The following is a 19,902-nucleotide window of genomic DNA, read 5'->3' on the forward strand; positions in this document are numbered from 1 at the left end:
TAACCTTCTAATTTCTGTATAAGTCTAATTACATGAAATAGAAGTTGGGGTATTGATTTTTTACTTTGCTTTTCTGTTTGGAGTGTCATTGTAACTACTGTAGTGTAAAGGATGGAAAATAATTGCATATGTTAAAAAAATAAATAAACAAAAAAATAGCAAAACCAAAGCATCTTTTGTTTTAATTTTTTTTTCTGTGTATATAAGTGGCATTATCGTTCTTAGGTTATTTTCTGCTTTCATTATTCTCTCCTTAAAAGTTTCAGTTTCCTAACTTCTTTCATTTCTCTTTGTTGACAGAGTAAGGTATGTGAACCTAGATTCAACAAATATGGCAGAAAAAAATAGACCCAAAGGGATACTGAAGAATAACTAAAGGCACCTTTATTTCTCCTTTGTCCTCAATGGCACCGCTTTATTTTGAAACCACATGTTTAAATATTTTAAGCTACATGAAGTCTGTATCTGAGGACAACAGCTTTCCAGGGAAAACTAAATATACAAATAAAGGCTCCTTAAAATGAGTCCCTTTAAAACTCAAATTGGAAATCCCTGTAAATAGTGATAGTACAATTTGACTAAAAATAAAAGGTAAAACATTCAGATAAGGTTATATTAATAAAATGCGGGTTATAATTTCAGACTAGGCACAACTTCTTAGAAGGAACAAAGAGTAAGTCAGTCAATCAACTGGGCAGGTGGGGAGTGGTCCTAGGTTTTTCGACTAGATTCTCTAGAAGCATTACATGGCGTCTTTAACTTCACATTTGACTTTCACAACTCACATCATCATAAAGAAGTCTATTTTTCAAGAAATACTTAAGGAATTCATTTTTCTGTGGTTTCTATTAATACTTTTGATAATAAACTCTTCTTTTGAAATTCTCTTAATTTCATTCTTTTTATGCAATTTCTCTTTTTCACTTAATTGGTCTAAGTGCCACTTCCTCATTTATCAATGGTTTTTGCATGAGATCTGAACATTCCTCCAACGTTTCTTTCATTGAGCTCATGAAATAATCTTTTGTGCAAGATTTTTGGTTGTTTTGAAATGCCTTTGTATTATTGTGGTGGGTGTTTGTGCAGCTGACAATTTGTGAAACTGCTGATGACCTTGCACTTAATAGGTAAAAATAAATGCTAGTATTCACTGTGGAGAAATATTTGAGTGGGGACTAAGGTTATAAGTTAATTCATTCTTATGTATTTCACATTATGAAGACTGTTGTTGCTCTAGGTAAACTCATACCTATAGGATTTCAGATAATGAATAAGCAATAAGGATTCCCCTGTAGCTGAAATTTTAAGGTATTCTGAATGCAAGTTATGAAGTTTGAATACTCTGAGCTTTGTGGAAGAAAAGTACTATGCAAGAAGCACTGTGAAGTCCACTAACAAAGGTTAAGAGTTTCAAAATATATCAATACTAATACAGCTTTGTACATGAAATTATACTTTCATGTTTTTCATTTCACTTGGTTAATAAAAAGAATACATTCTAAACCAAAACACTATCCCTTAAAATACGTAAGTTTTAGAACTATGGATTTTTAAGGTGTTTGCTTATCTTGTTCTAGTACTGGATAACTGTGATTCTCAAACAGCCATGAATCTGTAAAGCACCTCATTTTGTCAGAGCTTTTCTTGAGACACATTAAAGCCACAATAAAATAAAACTTCTCTTTCACAATAAGCTTTAGTGGGTCAGAAAATGAAAATAAGAAAATTCACTGGAGACCAGATTAGACTGGAGAGAAAATGGAAATACTCTTTTCTTCTCTAGCTTTTTATTCTTTGTCACATTCTCTTGATCTGCTTTCTTAAACATAGCTAGAGATTAACTGAAAATCTGTAAACATTTTTACATTGTCAAATTGCTGATACCCTTTAATTTTTATGTTTTAAAAGAGTTTATGATTGATGGTCTTTTTTGGAAATATGTTTGAAATTGGCCAGGTTTAGTCATATACTGAAGCTTAGAAAGAGATGGCTGTACTTAGATTTTAGCTTTATAGGTACCAAACATAAAACATCTAGTGGGGATAATATGAACTTAATCAGTACTGTGTAATACACATTAAGTTACCTTAATAGCTGAACACACTGGAAATGCTCAGTATATTCTACATTTATTTCAGTTTAAGATGCAGAAATGGACTTCCTAGACATATGCCATATGTTCTCTTCTTATGCCAAGTTAACAAGAATTAAAAGACTGAGATGAATAAACAAGGTCAACTTAAGCTGAGCCAAATTAGACAACAGAATAATTGTCAGATTTTCTGTTGGCAGGGACAGTTTGTTTTGAGCCAATCTTCATGAATTATAGGCTGTAAATTTTTTTTCCTGGTAAGTCTACCGCCAGCCATTCTGTTGACAATTTTCTTTGTTTTGTAAACACTGAAAATTTTCATCAATTATATTGTTTATAGGCACACATAAGGATTATGGATAGATGGGGAGTTTGTGTTTGTTTGTTCTAACTTAAGGGAAATTTGCTTAGAAACAAATCAAATAAAACCAAGTCAAAATTTCATAACTTTTAACAAGATTAGTATTTCATTTAGAGTTTCCTAGTTATGAATTTAGATATAATAAATAGTAGGAAACTAAACAATATTACTATTAATATATGATAGTAAATATCAAAGTAGATAGATTTGTTACAAATGCAAGGTTTATTTACGGTAAAGAATTTTAGACCTTGAAGGGATAATATAATACAAAGAGGAAGACTGAAGCAATTAGAGAAATGGAATTATTTAAAATACAATAACTACTTTAGGGCAGTACCAAACCTAAAGTAAAATATTTAGTCCTAAGATCAATTATTTACTATTGTCCTCCTCACAATCCCCTTTTTCGTTCTAAACTGCTTTTTCTTTAACTTTTTTTAATTGCCAGATCAAAAAATATGAAAAACTAACCATTTAATGTTTATCTTAGCCACATAAAAAACATGAAAACCAACTATTTAAATAATAGTGTCAGTGATATATGAAGTCTCAGTTAACTCACATTATGGTGATTCTTAAAAACACTCATTTATACCCTAGATATTGTGACTGATATTAATATGGAAGTGCCTGATTCTTTTGGGTGTCTTAAGTGGCTACTTACCACACTTATTATTAGCAATGTATTCTTATATCCTGTATATTCTTGTATTATAAAAATAATTGTTTTATTTATTCAGTAAATATTTATTAGGCATCTTTTATATTCCAGACAACTTTCTAAGTCCTGGAGGATCTAGCAGTGAAGAATTAGGGAAAAAAAAAAAAAGACATCTTTACCCTCATGCAGTTTACATTCAAGTAAGTTTGTTTATAAGCTCAAGCACAGTACATTCTATTCAAAACCAATTTTCAGCTGTTTCTATATTATATTTAGTTCAAATGGATTCCATTTATTAATTTTGCCATAGGCTACCCAGAAATTAAAATTTTACTGAGTTTTGTTGATTATTTCCTTTGCTGTGCAGGTTTTCATCTTGATGAGGTCCCAGTAGTTCATGTTTGCTTTTGCTTCCCTTGCCTAAGACATGTCTAATAAGAAATTGCTATGGTCAAGGTCAAAGAGGTTGTTGCCTATTTTCTCCTCTAGAATGTTAATGGTTTCCTCTCTCACATTTAGGTCTTTCATCCATGTTGAACTTATTTTTGTGTATGGTGTAAGAAAGTGGTCCAGGTTCATTCTTTTGCATGTTGCTGTCCAGTTGTCCCAGCTCCACTGCCGAAGAGAGTGTCCTTTTTCCACTGGGTACTCTTTTTGGCTTTGTTGAAAATTATTTGGGCCATACATTTGTGGGTTCATTTGTGGGTTCTATAGTCTATTCCATTGATCTGTTTCTGTTTTTGTGCAAATACGATTCTGTCTTGATGATTACAGTTTTGTAATACAGCCTGAAGTCCAGAAGTATGATGCCTCCAGCTTTTTTTTCTAATTTTTAAAAAATGTTTGTTTATTTTTGAGAGAGAGAGAGAGAGAGAGAGAGAGAGCATGAGTGGGGAAGGAGCAGAAAGAGAGGGAGACACAGAATCTGAAGCAGGCTCTAGGCTCTGAGCTGCAAGTGCAGAGCCTGACGTGGGGCTTGAACTCACGAACTGTGAGATCATGATGTGAGCAAAGTTGACTGCTTAACCAACTGAGCCACCCAGGCACTCCTAGGTTGCTTTTTCAAGATTGCTTTGGCCACTTTGGGTCTTTTGTGGTCACACACAAACTCTAGGATTGTTTGTTCTAGCGCTCTGAACAATGCTGGTGGTATTTTGATAGGGATTGCATTCAATGTATAGACTGCTTTGGTTAGTATAGACATTTTAACAATATTTGTTCTTCCCATCCATGAGCATGAATTTATTTGTATCTTCTTCAATTTCTTTCATAAGCTGTCTATAGTTTTTAGTGTATAGATCTTTTACCTCTTTGGTTAGGTTTATTCCTAGGTTTCAGGACAGTGAGGGAAATAATCAACAAAACTAAAAGGCAACCAATAGAAAGGGAAAATATATTTGCAAATGGAATGTTGGATAAAGGGTTAGTATTCAAAATCTGTAAAGAAGTCATCAAACTCAACACCCCAAGAGAGAGAGGGATGCAAAACCTGAGAGACTATTGAATACTGAAAACGAACTGAGGGTTGAAGGGGAGGGGGGAGGGGGGAAAAGAGGTGGTGGTGATGGAGGAGGGCACTTGTGGGGAAGAGCACTGGGTGTTGTATGGAGACCAATGTGACAATAAACTATTAAAAAAAATGTCAACCCCCCCCAAAAAAAACCTCAACACCCCAATAACAAATAATCCAGTGAAGAAATGGGCAAAAGACATGAACAGTTTTTTTAAACATATTTTTTAAATTTACATCCAAGTTAGCACATTGTGCAATAATGATTTCAGGAGTAGAATATAGTGATTCATCCCCTCTGTATAACACCCTGGGCCCATCCCAACAAGTATCCTCTTTAATGTCCCTTGTCCATTTAGCTCATCCCCACCCATCACCCCTCCAGGAACCCTCAGTTTGTTCTCTGTATTTAGGAGTCTCTTAGGTTTTGTCACCTCCCTGTTTTTATATTATTTTTGGTTACCTTACCTTACGTTTGAACACTTTTCAAAAGAAGATACCCAGATGGCTAAGACATGTGAAAAGATGCTCAGCATCAATCATCATCAGGGAAATACAAATCAAAAACACAATGAGATAGCACCTCACACCTGTCAGAATGGCTAAAAATGAACAACTCAGAAAACAACAGATGTTGGCAAGGTTCCTTTTGCACTGCTGGTGGGAATGCAAACTGGTGCAGTCACTCTGGAAAACTGTATGGAGGTTCCTCAAAAAATTAAAAATAGAACTACCCTACGACCCAGCAATTTCACTACTAGGTATTTATCCAGGGGATACAAAAATGCTGATTCAGTGGGTCACATGCACCCTAGTGTTTATAGCAGCACTATATATCAACAATAATCAAATATGGAAAGAGCCCAAATGTTCATTGAGCGATGGACACACACACACACACGCAATTACACACACATAATGGAATACTACTTGGTTATGAAAAAGAATGAAATACTGCCGTTTGCAACAACATGAATGGAACTGGAATGCTGAGCAAAATAAGTCACTCAGAGAAAGGTAAATATCACATTTCACTCACCTGGAATTTAAGAAACAAAAGATGAACATAAGGGAAAGGAAGGAAAAATAAAAACAGAGAGGGAGGCAAACCATAAGAGACTCTTAAATACAGAGAACTGGGTGTTGCTAGAGGGGTGGTGGGTGGGGAGATAGGCTAAATGGGTGATGGGCATTAAGGAGGACACTTGTTGGGGTGAGCCCTGGGTGTTGTATGTAAGTGATGAATCACTGGGTTCCAGTCCTGAAACCAGTATTAAACTGTATATTAACTAACTTGAATTTAAATAAGTAAATTGAGAATAAAGAATAATTTATTCAGTTATATAGGCATAGGAAGAATATAAATAATGGGAAGGATTTAAAATGAAGAGGATATTTGATAAAGTAAACTAGTATTTTATGGTCAATCATTTATGGATGGAATGTTTGTTGAATCCTCACTCTTTGGGTTGGAAACTGTGGATACAACAGTGAGCAAAAATAGATACACCTTTAACCCTGGGTGAGTAGACCCATGCTGGTGGGCTGTGCTGCCATTCTGTTCTCTTTGCTTCTCTCTTTTCCAGAGCTTGAGACATTACTGAACATTTACAGACAAAAACTGCAAGAATCTTTGGGTAGGTAAACTTCCCCAATGTAGTTCTGATACTCAGATTTAGCCCTGAGCTCTAGTATTCATATGGTGAAGTGTGAAATCAGACCTCACGTCAAAATTGTCACTGATATTAAGGCAGCTTTCCCTATCAAGTCAGCCTAGTCATTCAAAATGATCTATTAAAAATGCAGAACAAATCCTAACAACTTATATTATTTTTTTCTTGCTGTTTTAACAGTTTAGTGGCTTGAACAGGGCACATTTCTTTTTTGGAATTGCTACAAAGTAATCTATTTTCTTGCATTTTTGAGCTTCTAGAGATTAGCCTACATTTCTTCACTCATGGCTGCTTTGCTCTATTTTCAAAGCTAGCCGGGTTAGGTTGGGTCCATCTCACAGTGAATCACTCAGACTCTGATTCTTCTACCTCTCTCATCCACATTTAAGGACCCTCTTCCAGATTTAAGGATTATATTAGGCCTATCTGGATAATTTGGGATAGATTAAAATTTTTTTATTAAAATTATTAATTTTTTTTATTAAAAATTTTTTTTGATGTTTACTTATTTTTGAGAGAGAGAGAGAAAGAGGGCATGTGGGGAAGGGGCGATAGAGAGGGAGACACAGAATCTGAGACAGATTCCAGGCTCTGAGCCCAGCACAGAGCCCAAGCAGGGCCCAAGGAATGGCAAGTTCATGACCTGAGTTGAAGTTGGACGCTTAACCAACTGAGCCACCCAGGCACACCAAATCTTCATATTTTTAAGTCAGATGATTAACAACCTTAGTTCCCCTTTACAACATAATATAACATATTTATAGATTCTGGGAGTTAGGATGTGGACATCTTTGGGAATCCATTATTTTGCCCACTCCACACTCTAATATCCTATATTGGCTTCTCGCTGTAATTAAAACAAAGATCATACATACGAATATGGCTTACAGAGGCTCTAGTAATTTATCATCTTCCACCTCCCTTTAAAATTTAGCTGTATTCACTCTCTCCCAATCTTGTTTCTATACTAGGGCCTTTGCATGGGTACTTTCCTCTCCCTGGAATCCTCTGTCAATTTAGTGCATCTTCACCTAGATGACTCCTTATTATTCAGCCCATATCTCATATAGTACCTTCTCTACTCATGAGTTCTTTCTATTTTTACATAGTACTTATCATTAATTGAATGTATTTTAGTTATGTATTTTTGCTTTTTTTTTAAATTTTATTTTATCTGTAGCTTTCCTCTTCCTCTACTACATGCTTGAAAACTCAGAGCGCAGTAGGCCTGCAGCACCAACTAGGCACTGGGCATTCTGGTAGGGCTTAGAGAAATGATAATATTAAAGAGTCAGAGTGGTTTTCCCCTTCATGGAGTTTATAGGTTAATGAGGAAGCAGATATTCACCTAATAATCACATAATAAAACTACAAGCATTATAGTATTAGAAGGCTTTATAACTAGGATGTTTTACTATTTGGTAGGTCTAGCTCCCCTCCCATAGTTTCTTCTTTGTTTTAATTTTCTATGTGAGCTTTAATATCACCTTGTCTAATTCAATAAAAAAGTATGTTGCCTTTTTATTGGGATTAAATTAAATGTAGTTAGTTTAATAATATAATACATTAATTTAGGGAGACCAGACATCTTTAGGATGTTGAGTCATCCTATTCAAGAAGAGGGATATCTTCCCATTTGGTCAAGGCCATTTTCTGTTTTTTTAATTTATTTTTGAGAGACAGAGAGAGACAGCACGAGCAGGGGAGGGTCAGAGAGAGAGGGAGACACAGAATCTTTCACAGTGTTGTAAGTCTTCCATCATGTAGAATTTGCGTATTTGTTGTTCAGTTTATTCCTCATTATTTAATCTTTGTTGATGACGTAGGTGGGGTTTTCCTCTACCATTACCATCTCTAACTCATTACTGTTTGTGTATATTAAGTCTATTCATTCTTGTACATTTATTTTACATCTTTCTACCTTACTGTATTTTTAAAATATTTGATTTTGTCATTGATTCCTAGTATTCTTCTGTTATATTGTCATATCACTGCAAATGCAGATAGTTTTAGTTCCTTACCAATCTTTTAAAAGTTTGTTTGTTTGTTTGTTTGTTTAAGGAGTGAGCAAGTGCAGAGAAGGGGCAAAGAGAGAAGGAGACAGAGAACCCAAGCAGGCTCCATACCATCAGTGCAGAGCCTGATGCAGGGCTTGAACCCATGAACTGGAAGATCATGACTGAGCTGAAGTATGATGCTCAACCGACTGAGCTACCCAGGTACTCCTCCTCACCAATTTTTATTCTCTAGTTCAAGGATTGGCAAACTTCAAAGTACCAGAAAGTAAATTATCTAGGCTTTGAGGACCATACAGTCTCAACTACCAATCCATAAACAATAAACGGGTATGGATGTGTTCTAATAAAATTGTATTTACAAAAACAGCAGGTTCGGATTTGGTCATTGGGCCATAGTTTGCCAACCTTTGATCTAGTTGATTTATCTAATTGTAATGGCTAATACCTCTAGTACAGTGTTGAATAGTAGCAGAGATGGTGGGTATTCTTGTCTTGTTTCTTATTTTAGTGGAAATGGCCTCAGTGATTGCCCGTTAAATAAGATACTAGCATTAGGACTAAGTCATGTATATTAAATTAAGAATATATCCCTCAATTTTGATTTTCTTGAGTATTTTTTCTGCCATTTTCAGTGCCTTTTATTAAATTTTAATTTGAAAATTCCCATTGGAGTGCCTTGTAATTAGTTTTTCCTTTCTAAGATATTTTTCTTCCTTTTGTTTCTTGAATGCAATGAACTTCCTCTTTCCCCACCACCCACCACCCTTAGTTTTTGTCCTTCTAATTCAGAGTGGGTTTCCATTAGTACTCAGATTGTTGTTGTACAGTTTTCTTGTGCTTCATGGTTGTTTTAGGGGATAGAATTTTTCTCTATCCAACTGATAGATGTTGGTCTTCATTTTTCTGCTTCTTTGAAGTATAACTCTGTTTAGAGCTCTTCATCTTTTTCCTGTTTATTTTTGTGGTATTGGAATGTATTTTGTGAGATTCTAGTTCTGTGGATCCCTCTGTATAGCTAAGTCTAACACTTGTTTTTGTGGGGTAGATACAGAGACCAATGGAACAGAATGGCAAACCCAGAAATAACTCTTCACACTTATGGTCAACTGATTTTTGACAAAAGGGTAAAGGCAGTTAGATTTTCATGTACAAAATAATGAGCTTTAACCCTTAGACATCAGACATAAAAATTAACTCAAAATGGACTTGATTGTTAAGAGCTAAAACTATTAAACTATCAGAAGAAAACATAAAACTTAAAATTTTTTTGTTTATAGAATTTTTTTAATGTTTAAAACTTTTTTTTCTGTTTTTTAAATTTATTTTTGAGAGACAGAGAGAGACAGCACGAGCAGGGGAGGGTCAGAGAGAGAGGGAGACACAGAATCCGAAACAGGCTCCAGTCTCTGAGCTAGCTGTCAGCACAGAGTCCAATGCAAGGCTTGAACCCACGAACTGTGAGATCATGATCTGAGCCGAAGCCGGACATTTGACTGAGCCACCCATGCGCCCCCAGAACATAAAACTTTTGTGATTTTAGGTTAGAAAAAAATTTCTTATATATAAAAGTACAATTAATAAAAGAAATAAAAACTAAATTGTGTTTTACCAAAATTTGAAATTCTTGCACTTCAAAAGACACTGTCAGGAAAATGAAAGGGCAAGCCACAGAATAGGAGAAAATATTTGTAAATCATATATGTGATAAAGGACTTAAAATTGAGAAATATAAAGAGGTCTTATAATTCAATACTAAGAGAACTTACTTAAAAAAGAGACAAAGTTTTGAATAAATATTTCACCAAAGAAGATATGCTAATGGCTAATAATCACATAGAAAAGGTCAACATCATTAGTCATTAGGGAAATACAAATTAAAATCATGAGACACTATACCCACTAGAGTGGTTGTAATAAAAAAAAGAGTGATAATACCACTACAGGTGAGGATATGGAGAAACTGAAACCCTTATAAATTGCTGATGAGTATGTAAAATGTTAGTCACTTTGGAAAAAACAACTTGGTAGTTTCTAAAAACTAACGACATAAATATAAACTGAGAACATGATCCATCAGTTCCACTCCTAGATATCTACCCAAGATAGATAAGATACCCAAGATACCCAAGAGAAATGAAAATGTATGTCGTCTCAGAGACTTACGTGAATATTTATATTAACATTATTCATGTAGCCAAAAGCTAGAAGTAATTAAAATATCCAGCAGCTGCTGGGTGGATAAACAAAATATGGCATATCCATATAATGGAATACTATTCAGAAATTACAAAGGAATAAATTACACACTACAAATGTATGAACCTCAGAAACCATAATGCTAAGTGAAAGAAGCCTGACCAACAAAAGACAAGATATTGCACGAATTCAATTATATGAAGTTTCCAGACTGTATGATACCATTTATATGAAATTCCTCTAAAGGCAGGAAGCAGACACTTTGACTGGCTCAGACTAGAGGTAGAAGTGGGAATGGACTGTAAATTGGTACAAGGGAACTTTGTGGCCATGGAAATGTTCTAAAACTACACCACTGTGGTGGTAGTTGTACAACTTCATACATTCAGCCAACATCATTGAATTGTATATTTACAAAGGGTGAATTTTATGGTACATGTATATTATACCCTAGTAACATTGTTTTTAAAAAAGTAAATAAAGAAATAGGACTGCCAGGTAGTTGAAGATAATAATGGCTGCTTTCCTTTCCACCTCCCAGTACTTCCTCAATAAACAGTATAGAACATAATAACAAACTGCATGAAAGCCACAGCCTTAGAATGACTTGGTAGAGAACATCCAAACAATTGTAAATAAAATGGAAAAAATACCAAATGCTAGTGCATAATCTCTAATTCCTGGTGTTCTTAGCATGCAGTTTGAAGGGAGAGGTTTTTAAATGTAGTTTCTGGGGTAGAGAGATGAGTGGGTGAAAAAAGGGAGAAGCACCTCTGGCAGTTGGGTGTGAAGGAAGAAAAGAGCAAAAGGAGAAAATTTAGAGCCCTGCAAGATAAAAAGGGGCCCCCCAAAAATAAGAGGTCATAATAACTCTGTCGGGAATGTATAAAGAACTAATTAGACTGTCTTTAATTCTCTTATTCCAGGATCTTCTGGTTAAATTTTTGGCTAGTCTGCCATTCTGTCACTTGACCTAAGCAGGCTAGTAGAACTGTGGTTTCCCTGTTCATTTCCTATCAAATTTGTTACTTTTGGGGATAGTTTGCTATTTTTATCGATAAGACTGCTGGGCATGGGTTTTTCCACTCAAAACTCCCAAGTCATGTCAACTAGCTGCTGTTTTTCACAGCCTGTCGTCTCCTAGAACTACAAGGCTGAACTAGCTTGGGGGTGGTGAAAGGAGCAACACCAGAACATGAAATTTCCCCTTCATTACTAGAAGCTTGGCATTATTTCAAGAACAAATGCTTATCAAATTGTTGTTTGCCCTTTTTGATTTCAGAGCCCTGAAATGGTAGTTTTTGTCCAGTTTTAAAACTGTTTCCTGGGGATTTATTTACCTCTAAACTCTGCCATACCTGGAAATTCTCCTTTATTTACTATTAACCAAACTACGTAGTGTGAGGCATTTTTCTCAAAGATATTGTAAGTATGTATGTATAATTGATACAAAATATGGAATATGTTGAAATATGATACATATGAAAAATATGGCCTCTTTACAGTAACTGTATATAGTTGGGATCCTCAAGAGCAGGTATGTAAACTGCAGAATAGGGGCCAAATCCTGCCTACTACCTATTTTTGCAAATAAAGTTTTATTGTAACACAGTCATTCTCATTTATTTACATATTGTCTATGGATGCTTTCATACTAATGGCAGAGGTGAGTGTTGTGATAAAATATATATGATCCACAAAGCCTAATAATATCTGGTGCTTAACACAAAAAGTGTGCTGACCTTTGCTTCAGAGCATTGTCATAATTAACATAAATAATATTACTTTGTTTAGTATATTTACTTCACATTTATCTTTTGTTTACTTTCTCAATAACCCAATATAACCAGCTACATAGATATGAATGATCAATTATTAGATTTCAGAAACTAATGGTAACCTTTCTAAGTATGATCATATAAATTATAATTCAACTAAATATACTAAAAATTAATATTTTAATCTAATAATCTAACAATCCTAAAACTTAACAAGAGTAAGACCAGAATTGGGTATGTTATAGTAATTTCATGTTCATGTTAGTCTGCAATAACATTCATTCTAATAATACTCTGTTTATAGTCAATTATATCATAACTGCTCTTGTGTGAACAAACTACTATAAAGTCGTTGACATGAGAAAATGCACATTTTTTTCCCTTTGATATTTTGAAATATCCTTGCTTAACTATTAGTTTGCATTTAAACAGGGAATATTTAACTTGTTTAATACTACATACTTTGCGGAGCAGTTTTCTTAGCTCAATATATCTTACCTGTTAGAAGAGACAGTTAGTGTTCTTGGTTGAATGATATGTTTATGGGTTGAACAAAAGGGAGAGAGGTCATCTGGAAATGTGTCTTCTCCTGGAGGAGCTAGAGATAGGCCAACAAAAGCTTCATTTAGCATATCTCCTCTGTCCAAAGGCCCCAGGAGTTCTGTTAAAAAATGATCAAGATACAGGTTAAAATCAAATAAAATTCCAGATAACTCTTTCATAAGTATGATTTCAGGAAAAACTTTCACATATCCCAATGAAACTTAAAAATCTGTCAATTAACTATATAGTGCATAGTGGAAATCTTGTAGTCATAGTTCCCCTATGACTTATGTTATTCTGACACTTAGCTCAACCAGGGGAATTTGATAACAGTGATTAATGTTCCTGAGTTTAGCTTTTAAAAATGCACTTAAAAATTTCCCATTCATAGTGTTCTTAGCCAGTATTATATTAATCAAATATTTTTGTTGTTAATGAATTACTGGAATATTTTATTATATTGGAAAGTTGTGAGAAGTAAATTATTTTACACTCTACATGTTGAACATAATTTAAAAGCAATAAAGGAAAGCATCTTTTCCAATATTTACTCTTAATTAGAATTTTAAGATGCACAGAGAGTCTGCTAGTCCAACATCATTTAGATATCTGTAGAAACCAAACTTTAATATTAACAATTTTGATGGCACTGTTTAGAAAAATTGTGAAACATGATAAAGTTGTGAAAAATATATTTGAAAAAACATAAACCTAATTAAAAACCAAAAACTCTTAGGACTGCACTCTGTACTTGTGTGTATTTCTCCCTTCCCCCTCCTCTTCCTTCCTTCCTTTCCTTTCTTTCTTTCCTTTTTGAGAGACAGAATATGAACCAGAGGGGCAGAGAGAAGGAGGGAGACAGAGAATCCAAAGCAGACTCCACACTGACAGTGCACAGAGCCCAATGCGGGGCTCAAACTCATGAAACCATGACCTGAGCTAAAATCAAGAGTTGGACTTTTAACTGACTGAGCCACCCACGTGCCCCAACCATGTGAACCATTTTTTAAGTGTGCAGTTCAATAGTATTAAGTATATTCATCTTACTGTGCAACCGATCTCCAAAATTTTTTCTGCTTGCAAAACTGACACTGTACAGCCATTAAACAATTCACTATTTATTTCTGATTTCCCTTCTTCTAGGCCCTGGTAACCACCATTTTACTTTTTGTTTCTATAAATCTGACCACTTTAGATACTTCCATTTAAGTGGTATCATAGAGTATTTGTATTTATGTGACTAGTATATTTACCTTAGTATAATGTCCTTATGGTTTATCCATGTGGTAGGATTTCCTTCTTTGGTTAACAATTACTTTAATTCTTTTTGAAGGGGGGAAGGGCGCGGGGAGAGAGAGAATTTTAAGCTCCGTGTCCTGCATGGATCCTGATGCACCAGGCTTAATCTCACAACCATGAGATGATGACCTGAGCAGAAATCAAGAGTTGGATGCTTAACTGACTGAGCCACTCAGGCACCCCCAGGATTTCCTAACTTTTTAAGGCTGACTAATATCCCACTGTATGTATATACCACATTTTGTTTATCCATTTGATCGTCCATGGAGATTTGGGTTGTTTCTAGCTTTTGGCTATTGTGAATAATTCTGCTATTAAGATGGGCATGCAGATATCTTTTTGATCCACTGATTATAATTCTTTGGATATATATCTGGAAGTGGGGTTGCTGGATCATAGCTAAGTTCTATTTTTTAATTTTCAATGAACTGCCATGTTGTTTTCATTGTGGTTTCAACATTTTACAATCCCATCAACAGCGCTCCAATTTGTCCAGTCTTGCCAACATTTGTCATTTTCTTTTTAAATTTTTTAATGTTTATTATTCTTGAGAGAGGGAGAAACAGTGTAATCTGGGGAGTGGGCAGAGAGAGAGGGAGACACAGAATCTGCAACAGGCTCCAGGCTCTGAGCTGTCAGCACAGAGCTTGATGTAGGGCTTGAACTCACAAACCGTGAGATCATGACCTGAGCTGAAGTTGGATGCTCAACCAACTGAGCTTCCTAGGTGCCCCTATCATTTTTTTATTATAGCCATCCTAATGGGTGTAAGGTGATACCTTGTTATAGTTTTGCTTTTGCATCCATAATTACCAATTATGTCAAATATATTTTCATGTGCCTATTGGCCATTTCTTTTTCTTTGTTGGAGAAATATCTATTCAAGTCCCTTTGTCCATTTTTAAATCAGGTTGTTTGATTTTTGTTGTTGAGTTTTAGGAGTACTTTATGTATTCTGGATATTAAATCCTAACCAGATAGGTGATTTTCAAATATTCCCTCCCATTTTATGGGTTGCCCCTTTCATTATGTTGATAATGTCCTTTGATGAATAAAAGTTTAAAATTTTGATGCAGTCCGGTTTATTTTTGTTGCCTGTACTTTGGTATCCTATCCAGGAAACCATTGCCAAATCCAATGTCATGAAGCTTTCTCCTTGTTTTATCCCTAAATGTTTGTTACTTTAGGTCTTATAATGAAGCCTTTGATCCATTGTGAGTTAATTTTCATATATGGTAAAAGTTAAGGGTCCAAATTCATTTTTTCCCATTATTTACTTGTTTTGAGAGAGAGAGAGAGAAAGAGAAAGCATGAGCAGGAAAGGGGCAGAGAGGGTGGGAGAGGGAAATTCCCAAGCAGGCTTCATGCTGTCAGCTCAGAGCCTGACATGGGGGCTTAGTCCATGAACTGTGAGATTGTGACCTGAGTGAAAATCAGGAGTTGGACACTTAACTGACTGAACCACCCAGATGCTCTCCAACTTCATTTCTTTTCAATATGGATATCTAGTTTCCCAAGCACCATTTGTTGAGAAGACTGTCCTTTGCCGCACTGAATGGACTGGGTACCCATTTGACCACATATATAAGGGTTTATTTCTGGCTCTCTCTTTTATTCCATTAGTCTATATGTCTGCTGTTATATCAGTGCTATATATTGTTTTAATTACTGTAGCTTTGTAGTAAGTTTTGAATGAGGAACTGTGAGTCCTTCAGCTTTATTCTTTCTCAGGATTATTTTCATTCTTTAGGGTCAATTGAGATTTCATGAGTTTTACTATGGTTTTTTCTGTTTCTATAAAATATGGCATTGGAGTTTTGAAAAGGATTGTATTGTATCTGTAGATTCCTTTGGGATGTAAAGACATTTACTAACAGTAAGTCTTCCAACTCATGAACAGGGAATGCTTTTTCACTTTTTACTGCCTTCTTGATTTTCTTTCAGCAGTGTTTTCTTTTTTTTCAGTATACAAGTGTTCCACCTCCTTAGCCTTATTCCTAAGAATTTAATTTTTCTTGATTGGAAATGTTTTTAAAATTTTCTTTATAGTTCATTTTTTAAAAATTTTAAAAAGATTTTATTTAAATTCCAGTTAACATGCAGTTTAATATTAGTTTCAGGTGTACAATACAGGAATTCAACACTTTGATACAACACCTGGGGCTTATCACATCGAGTGCACTCCTTATTCCCCATTACCTATATTATCCCCCCTGCCAACTCCCCTCTGGTAGTGTCAGTTCTCTAGAGTGAAGGGTCTTTTTCTGATTTGGATACCTTTTATTTTATTCTTTTAAGTTTATTTTGGGGAAAGAGAGAGAGAGAGACAGAGGATCTAAAGCCAGATCTGTACTACCAACAGAGAGCACATTTTTGGGCTCGGACTCACAAACTGTGTGATCATGGCCTGAGCTCAAGTCAAACATTTAACTAACTGAGCCACCCCTATTTATTTTGTTTCCTAATTGCTCTGGCTGAGACTTCCAGCACCATGTGAAAAAGAAATAGAGAAAGGGGACATCCTTGTCTTATTCATGATTATAGAGAAAAAGCTTTCAACTTTTCTCTATTAATTATGATATTATGGTGGGCTTTTAATAATTTTAATATGAGTCTTTTTTTATGTCAAGATAGTTTTCTTTTAATTTATTGAGTTTTTTATCCTGAGAGGGTATTGTTTCTGTCCTTCATTCTGTTAATGTGATATATAACATCAATTTATTTTTGTAGGTTGAACTGTCCTTGCATTCTGGAAATTAGTTGAAGTATAATCTTCTAAAAAATTTTTTGAATGTTTATTTATTTTTGAGAGAGAGAGAAATAGAGCATGAGCAGGGGACAATCAGAGAAAGAAGGAGACACAGAATCAGAAGCAGGCTCCAGGCCCTGAGCAAATGGTCAGCATAGAGCCTGACGCAGGGCTCGAACCCATAAACTATGAGATCATGACCTGAGCTGAAGTCAGCCCCTTAACCGACTGAGCCACCCAGGTGCCCCTGAAATACAATGTTTTAAATATGCTGCTGAATTTGGTTTAGTGGTATTTTGTTAAGAGTTTGCATCAGCATTCATGAGAGAGATTGGTCTATTCTATTCTGTAATGTCTTTGTCTGGCTTTGGTATTAGGGTGCTAGAAAGTCAGGGAGGGACATTAAAGTATCCCCCAAATTGAGAAGGAACTTTGAGATAGGAATATGAAGGTGGTGATTCCATACAGTATACACAGAGTTTTATTGAGGGTAACTTACTGATGGGGCAGTCAGGTGGAGGAGACCCATGGAAACTACATAGTTATTCTCTAGAGAATCCAGACCTTAGTCCACAGATTTTATTAGAGCTAGGGGACACAAAGAAGGATAGTGTAATGAGATCAAAGGGTTAACAGGTACCTCAAAGAGTTTGCATGCACCTAATTGACAGCTAACCTTTTATTAGATCTCGTGGCACCACCTCTGTGTCATGAGGGGGAAAGGCTGTATTATGGCTAACAGATTCACAGGAAGCCAAAACATGCCTCCCACCTCATCCTAGCCTTGGCAGCCTTTCTAAGGTGTGTGTATTCATCTCCAGGGGCCTGGAACATGTAACCCTGAGAGAGGTCATCGAATGAACATCAACGAGATTGTAGGATCAAAGATGGAATTAGTATTGTCAGCACTCCTACGTAGGGTAATCATGGTTTCATAGAATGAGTATGGGATGTTGTTTCCTCTTCAGTTTTTTGTAAAAGTTTGAAGAGGACTAGTGTTCTTCTTTAAATGTGTAGTGGGCTTTCCAGTGAAGCCTTCAGGTCCTGGAATTTTCTTTTTGATTTATCCATTTCTAGGATTCATCCATTTCTTCTAGGTTTTACAATTTGTTGGCATGTAATTGTTCATAGTATTCTTAGAATCCTTTTTATTTCTGTGGTATTGGTTGTAATAGCCTCTCTTTCTGATATTTATTTTTGAGTCTTCTCTTTTTGTTCTTAATCTAGCTAATGATTTCTCAATTTTTGCTGAAATTTTAAAACTCTTAGTTTCCTTTATCTTTTCTATTTTTTTGGCCTCCATTTCATTTATTTCAGCTTTGGTCTTTGTTATTTCCTTCCTTTGGCTAACTTGGGGCTTAGTTCTTCTTTCTCTAGTTCCTGAGATATAAAGTTAGGTTGTTGATCTGACATCTTTCTTCTTGCCTAATGTACACATTTACTGATACAACTTCTCTCTTAGCACTGCTTTTACTGCATCCCAAAGTTTTGGTATATTGTGTTTTCATTTTCACTGGTCTCAAGATATTTTCTAATTTCCCTGTGACTTCTTTGACCCATTGGTTATTTAAAAGTGTGTTGCTTAATATTCATGTTGTGATGGTTAATTTTATGTGTCAACTTGGCTGGGCTAAGGGATGCTCAGATAGCCAATAAAACATTATTTTTGGATATGTCTCTGAATGGGTTCAGGAATCGATTAGCATGTGAATCAGTAGACTGAATAAAGAAGTCTAGGCAGGTATCATCCAATCTGTTGAAGGCCCAAGTAGAAAAGGGAGAAAAAGGGTGAATTGTCTCTCTCTTCTTGAACAGGAACATCCATCTTCTCTTTCCTTGTGATTCCAGAACTCCTCATTCATTGGCTCTTTTGGACTCTGGGACTTGTACCAGTGGTGAAACTCAACCCCCTTCCCTGTTCTCAAGCCTTTGGCCTCAGACTGGGAGTTATACTATTGGCACTTCTGATTCTCAGGACTTCTCACTTGGACTGAATTATACCACCAGCTTTCTTGGTTCTAAAGCTTACAGATGGTGTATTGTGGAACTTCTGAATTCGATAATCATGTGAGCCAATTCCTATAATAAACCTCCTCATGTATCTCTCTCTATATATTCTATTTTTGCCCTGGAGAACCCTAATACACATATATTTACAGATTTTTAAGTTTTCCTTCTGCTGTTGATTTCTAGTTTTATTTCATTGTGTTAGGAAAAGATATTTTCTATGATTTCATTAAGATGGGTGTTTTTTTGTTTTGTTTGTTTGTTTTGCCTGACTTAAGGTCTGTCCAACAGAATGGTCCATGTGCACTTGAGAATAATGTATTTTACATTGTTGGGTGAGTGTTCTATAAATGTCTATTAGGTCCAGTTAGTGTATAGTGTGGTTCAGGCCCTCCATTTCCTTTGTGATCTTCTGTCTTGTTGTTCATCTATTACTGATAGAAGGGTGTTGAAGTCTCCTACTATTGTTTTGTGACTCTATTTCTCCTTTCAATTTTGTCAGTGTTTGCTTCATATATTTAAGGGCTGCAGTGTTTGCTAAATAAATATTTATAATTGTTAGATCCTCCTTGGGAGTTGTGCTCTTTATCATTATATACTTCTTTGTCTCTTGTGACAGTTTTTGACTTGAAGTCTTTTTGGCTGCTTACAGACAGCTTTGCTGTTGTTATTTTCACAGAATATCTTTTTCCATCCTTTCATTTTCAGCCTATAAAGTGAGTCTCTTGTATGCAATATATCAGTGGATCTTGTTTGTTTAATCCACTCAGTTGATCTATGTTTTTTGATTGAGGAGTGTAATCCACTTACATTTAAACTAATTCACACAGAAGGACTTACCATTGTCATTTTGTTTCTTGTTTTTGATATCTTACAGCTTTTTTGTCCTTTATTTCTCTTACTGCTTTTTTTGTGTTTGACTCTTTCTTTGTAGTGATATGTTGTGATTCCTTCTCATTTGCTTTTGTGTGTATTCTATAATTTTTCTTTTGGATATAATTTCAATTATATA

The 19,902-nt window shown here is 35.2% G+C and overlaps 1 protein-coding gene across 1 annotated transcript in view; it reads right to left on the reverse strand.

The window, feature by feature from the left end:
- The window catches only part of WDPCP (WD repeat containing planar cell polarity effector), a 370,463-nt gene that overhangs the window by 42,619 nt on the left and 307,942 nt on the right, over positions 1–19,902 (reverse strand). The window contains exon 15 of the mRNA XM_029937462.1: positions 12,791–12,953. Coding sequence (XP_029793322.1) covers positions 12,791–12,953 — 163 coding nt within the window. The remainder of the gene's footprint in view (positions 1–12,790; positions 12,954–19,902) is intronic.

This window comes from Suricata suricatta, chromosome 4 (genome assembly GCF_006229205.1).
Source record: "Suricata suricatta isolate VVHF042 chromosome 4, meerkat_22Aug2017_6uvM2_HiC, whole genome shotgun sequence".
NCBI lineage: Eukaryota > Metazoa > Chordata > Mammalia > Carnivora > Herpestidae > Suricata > Suricata suricatta.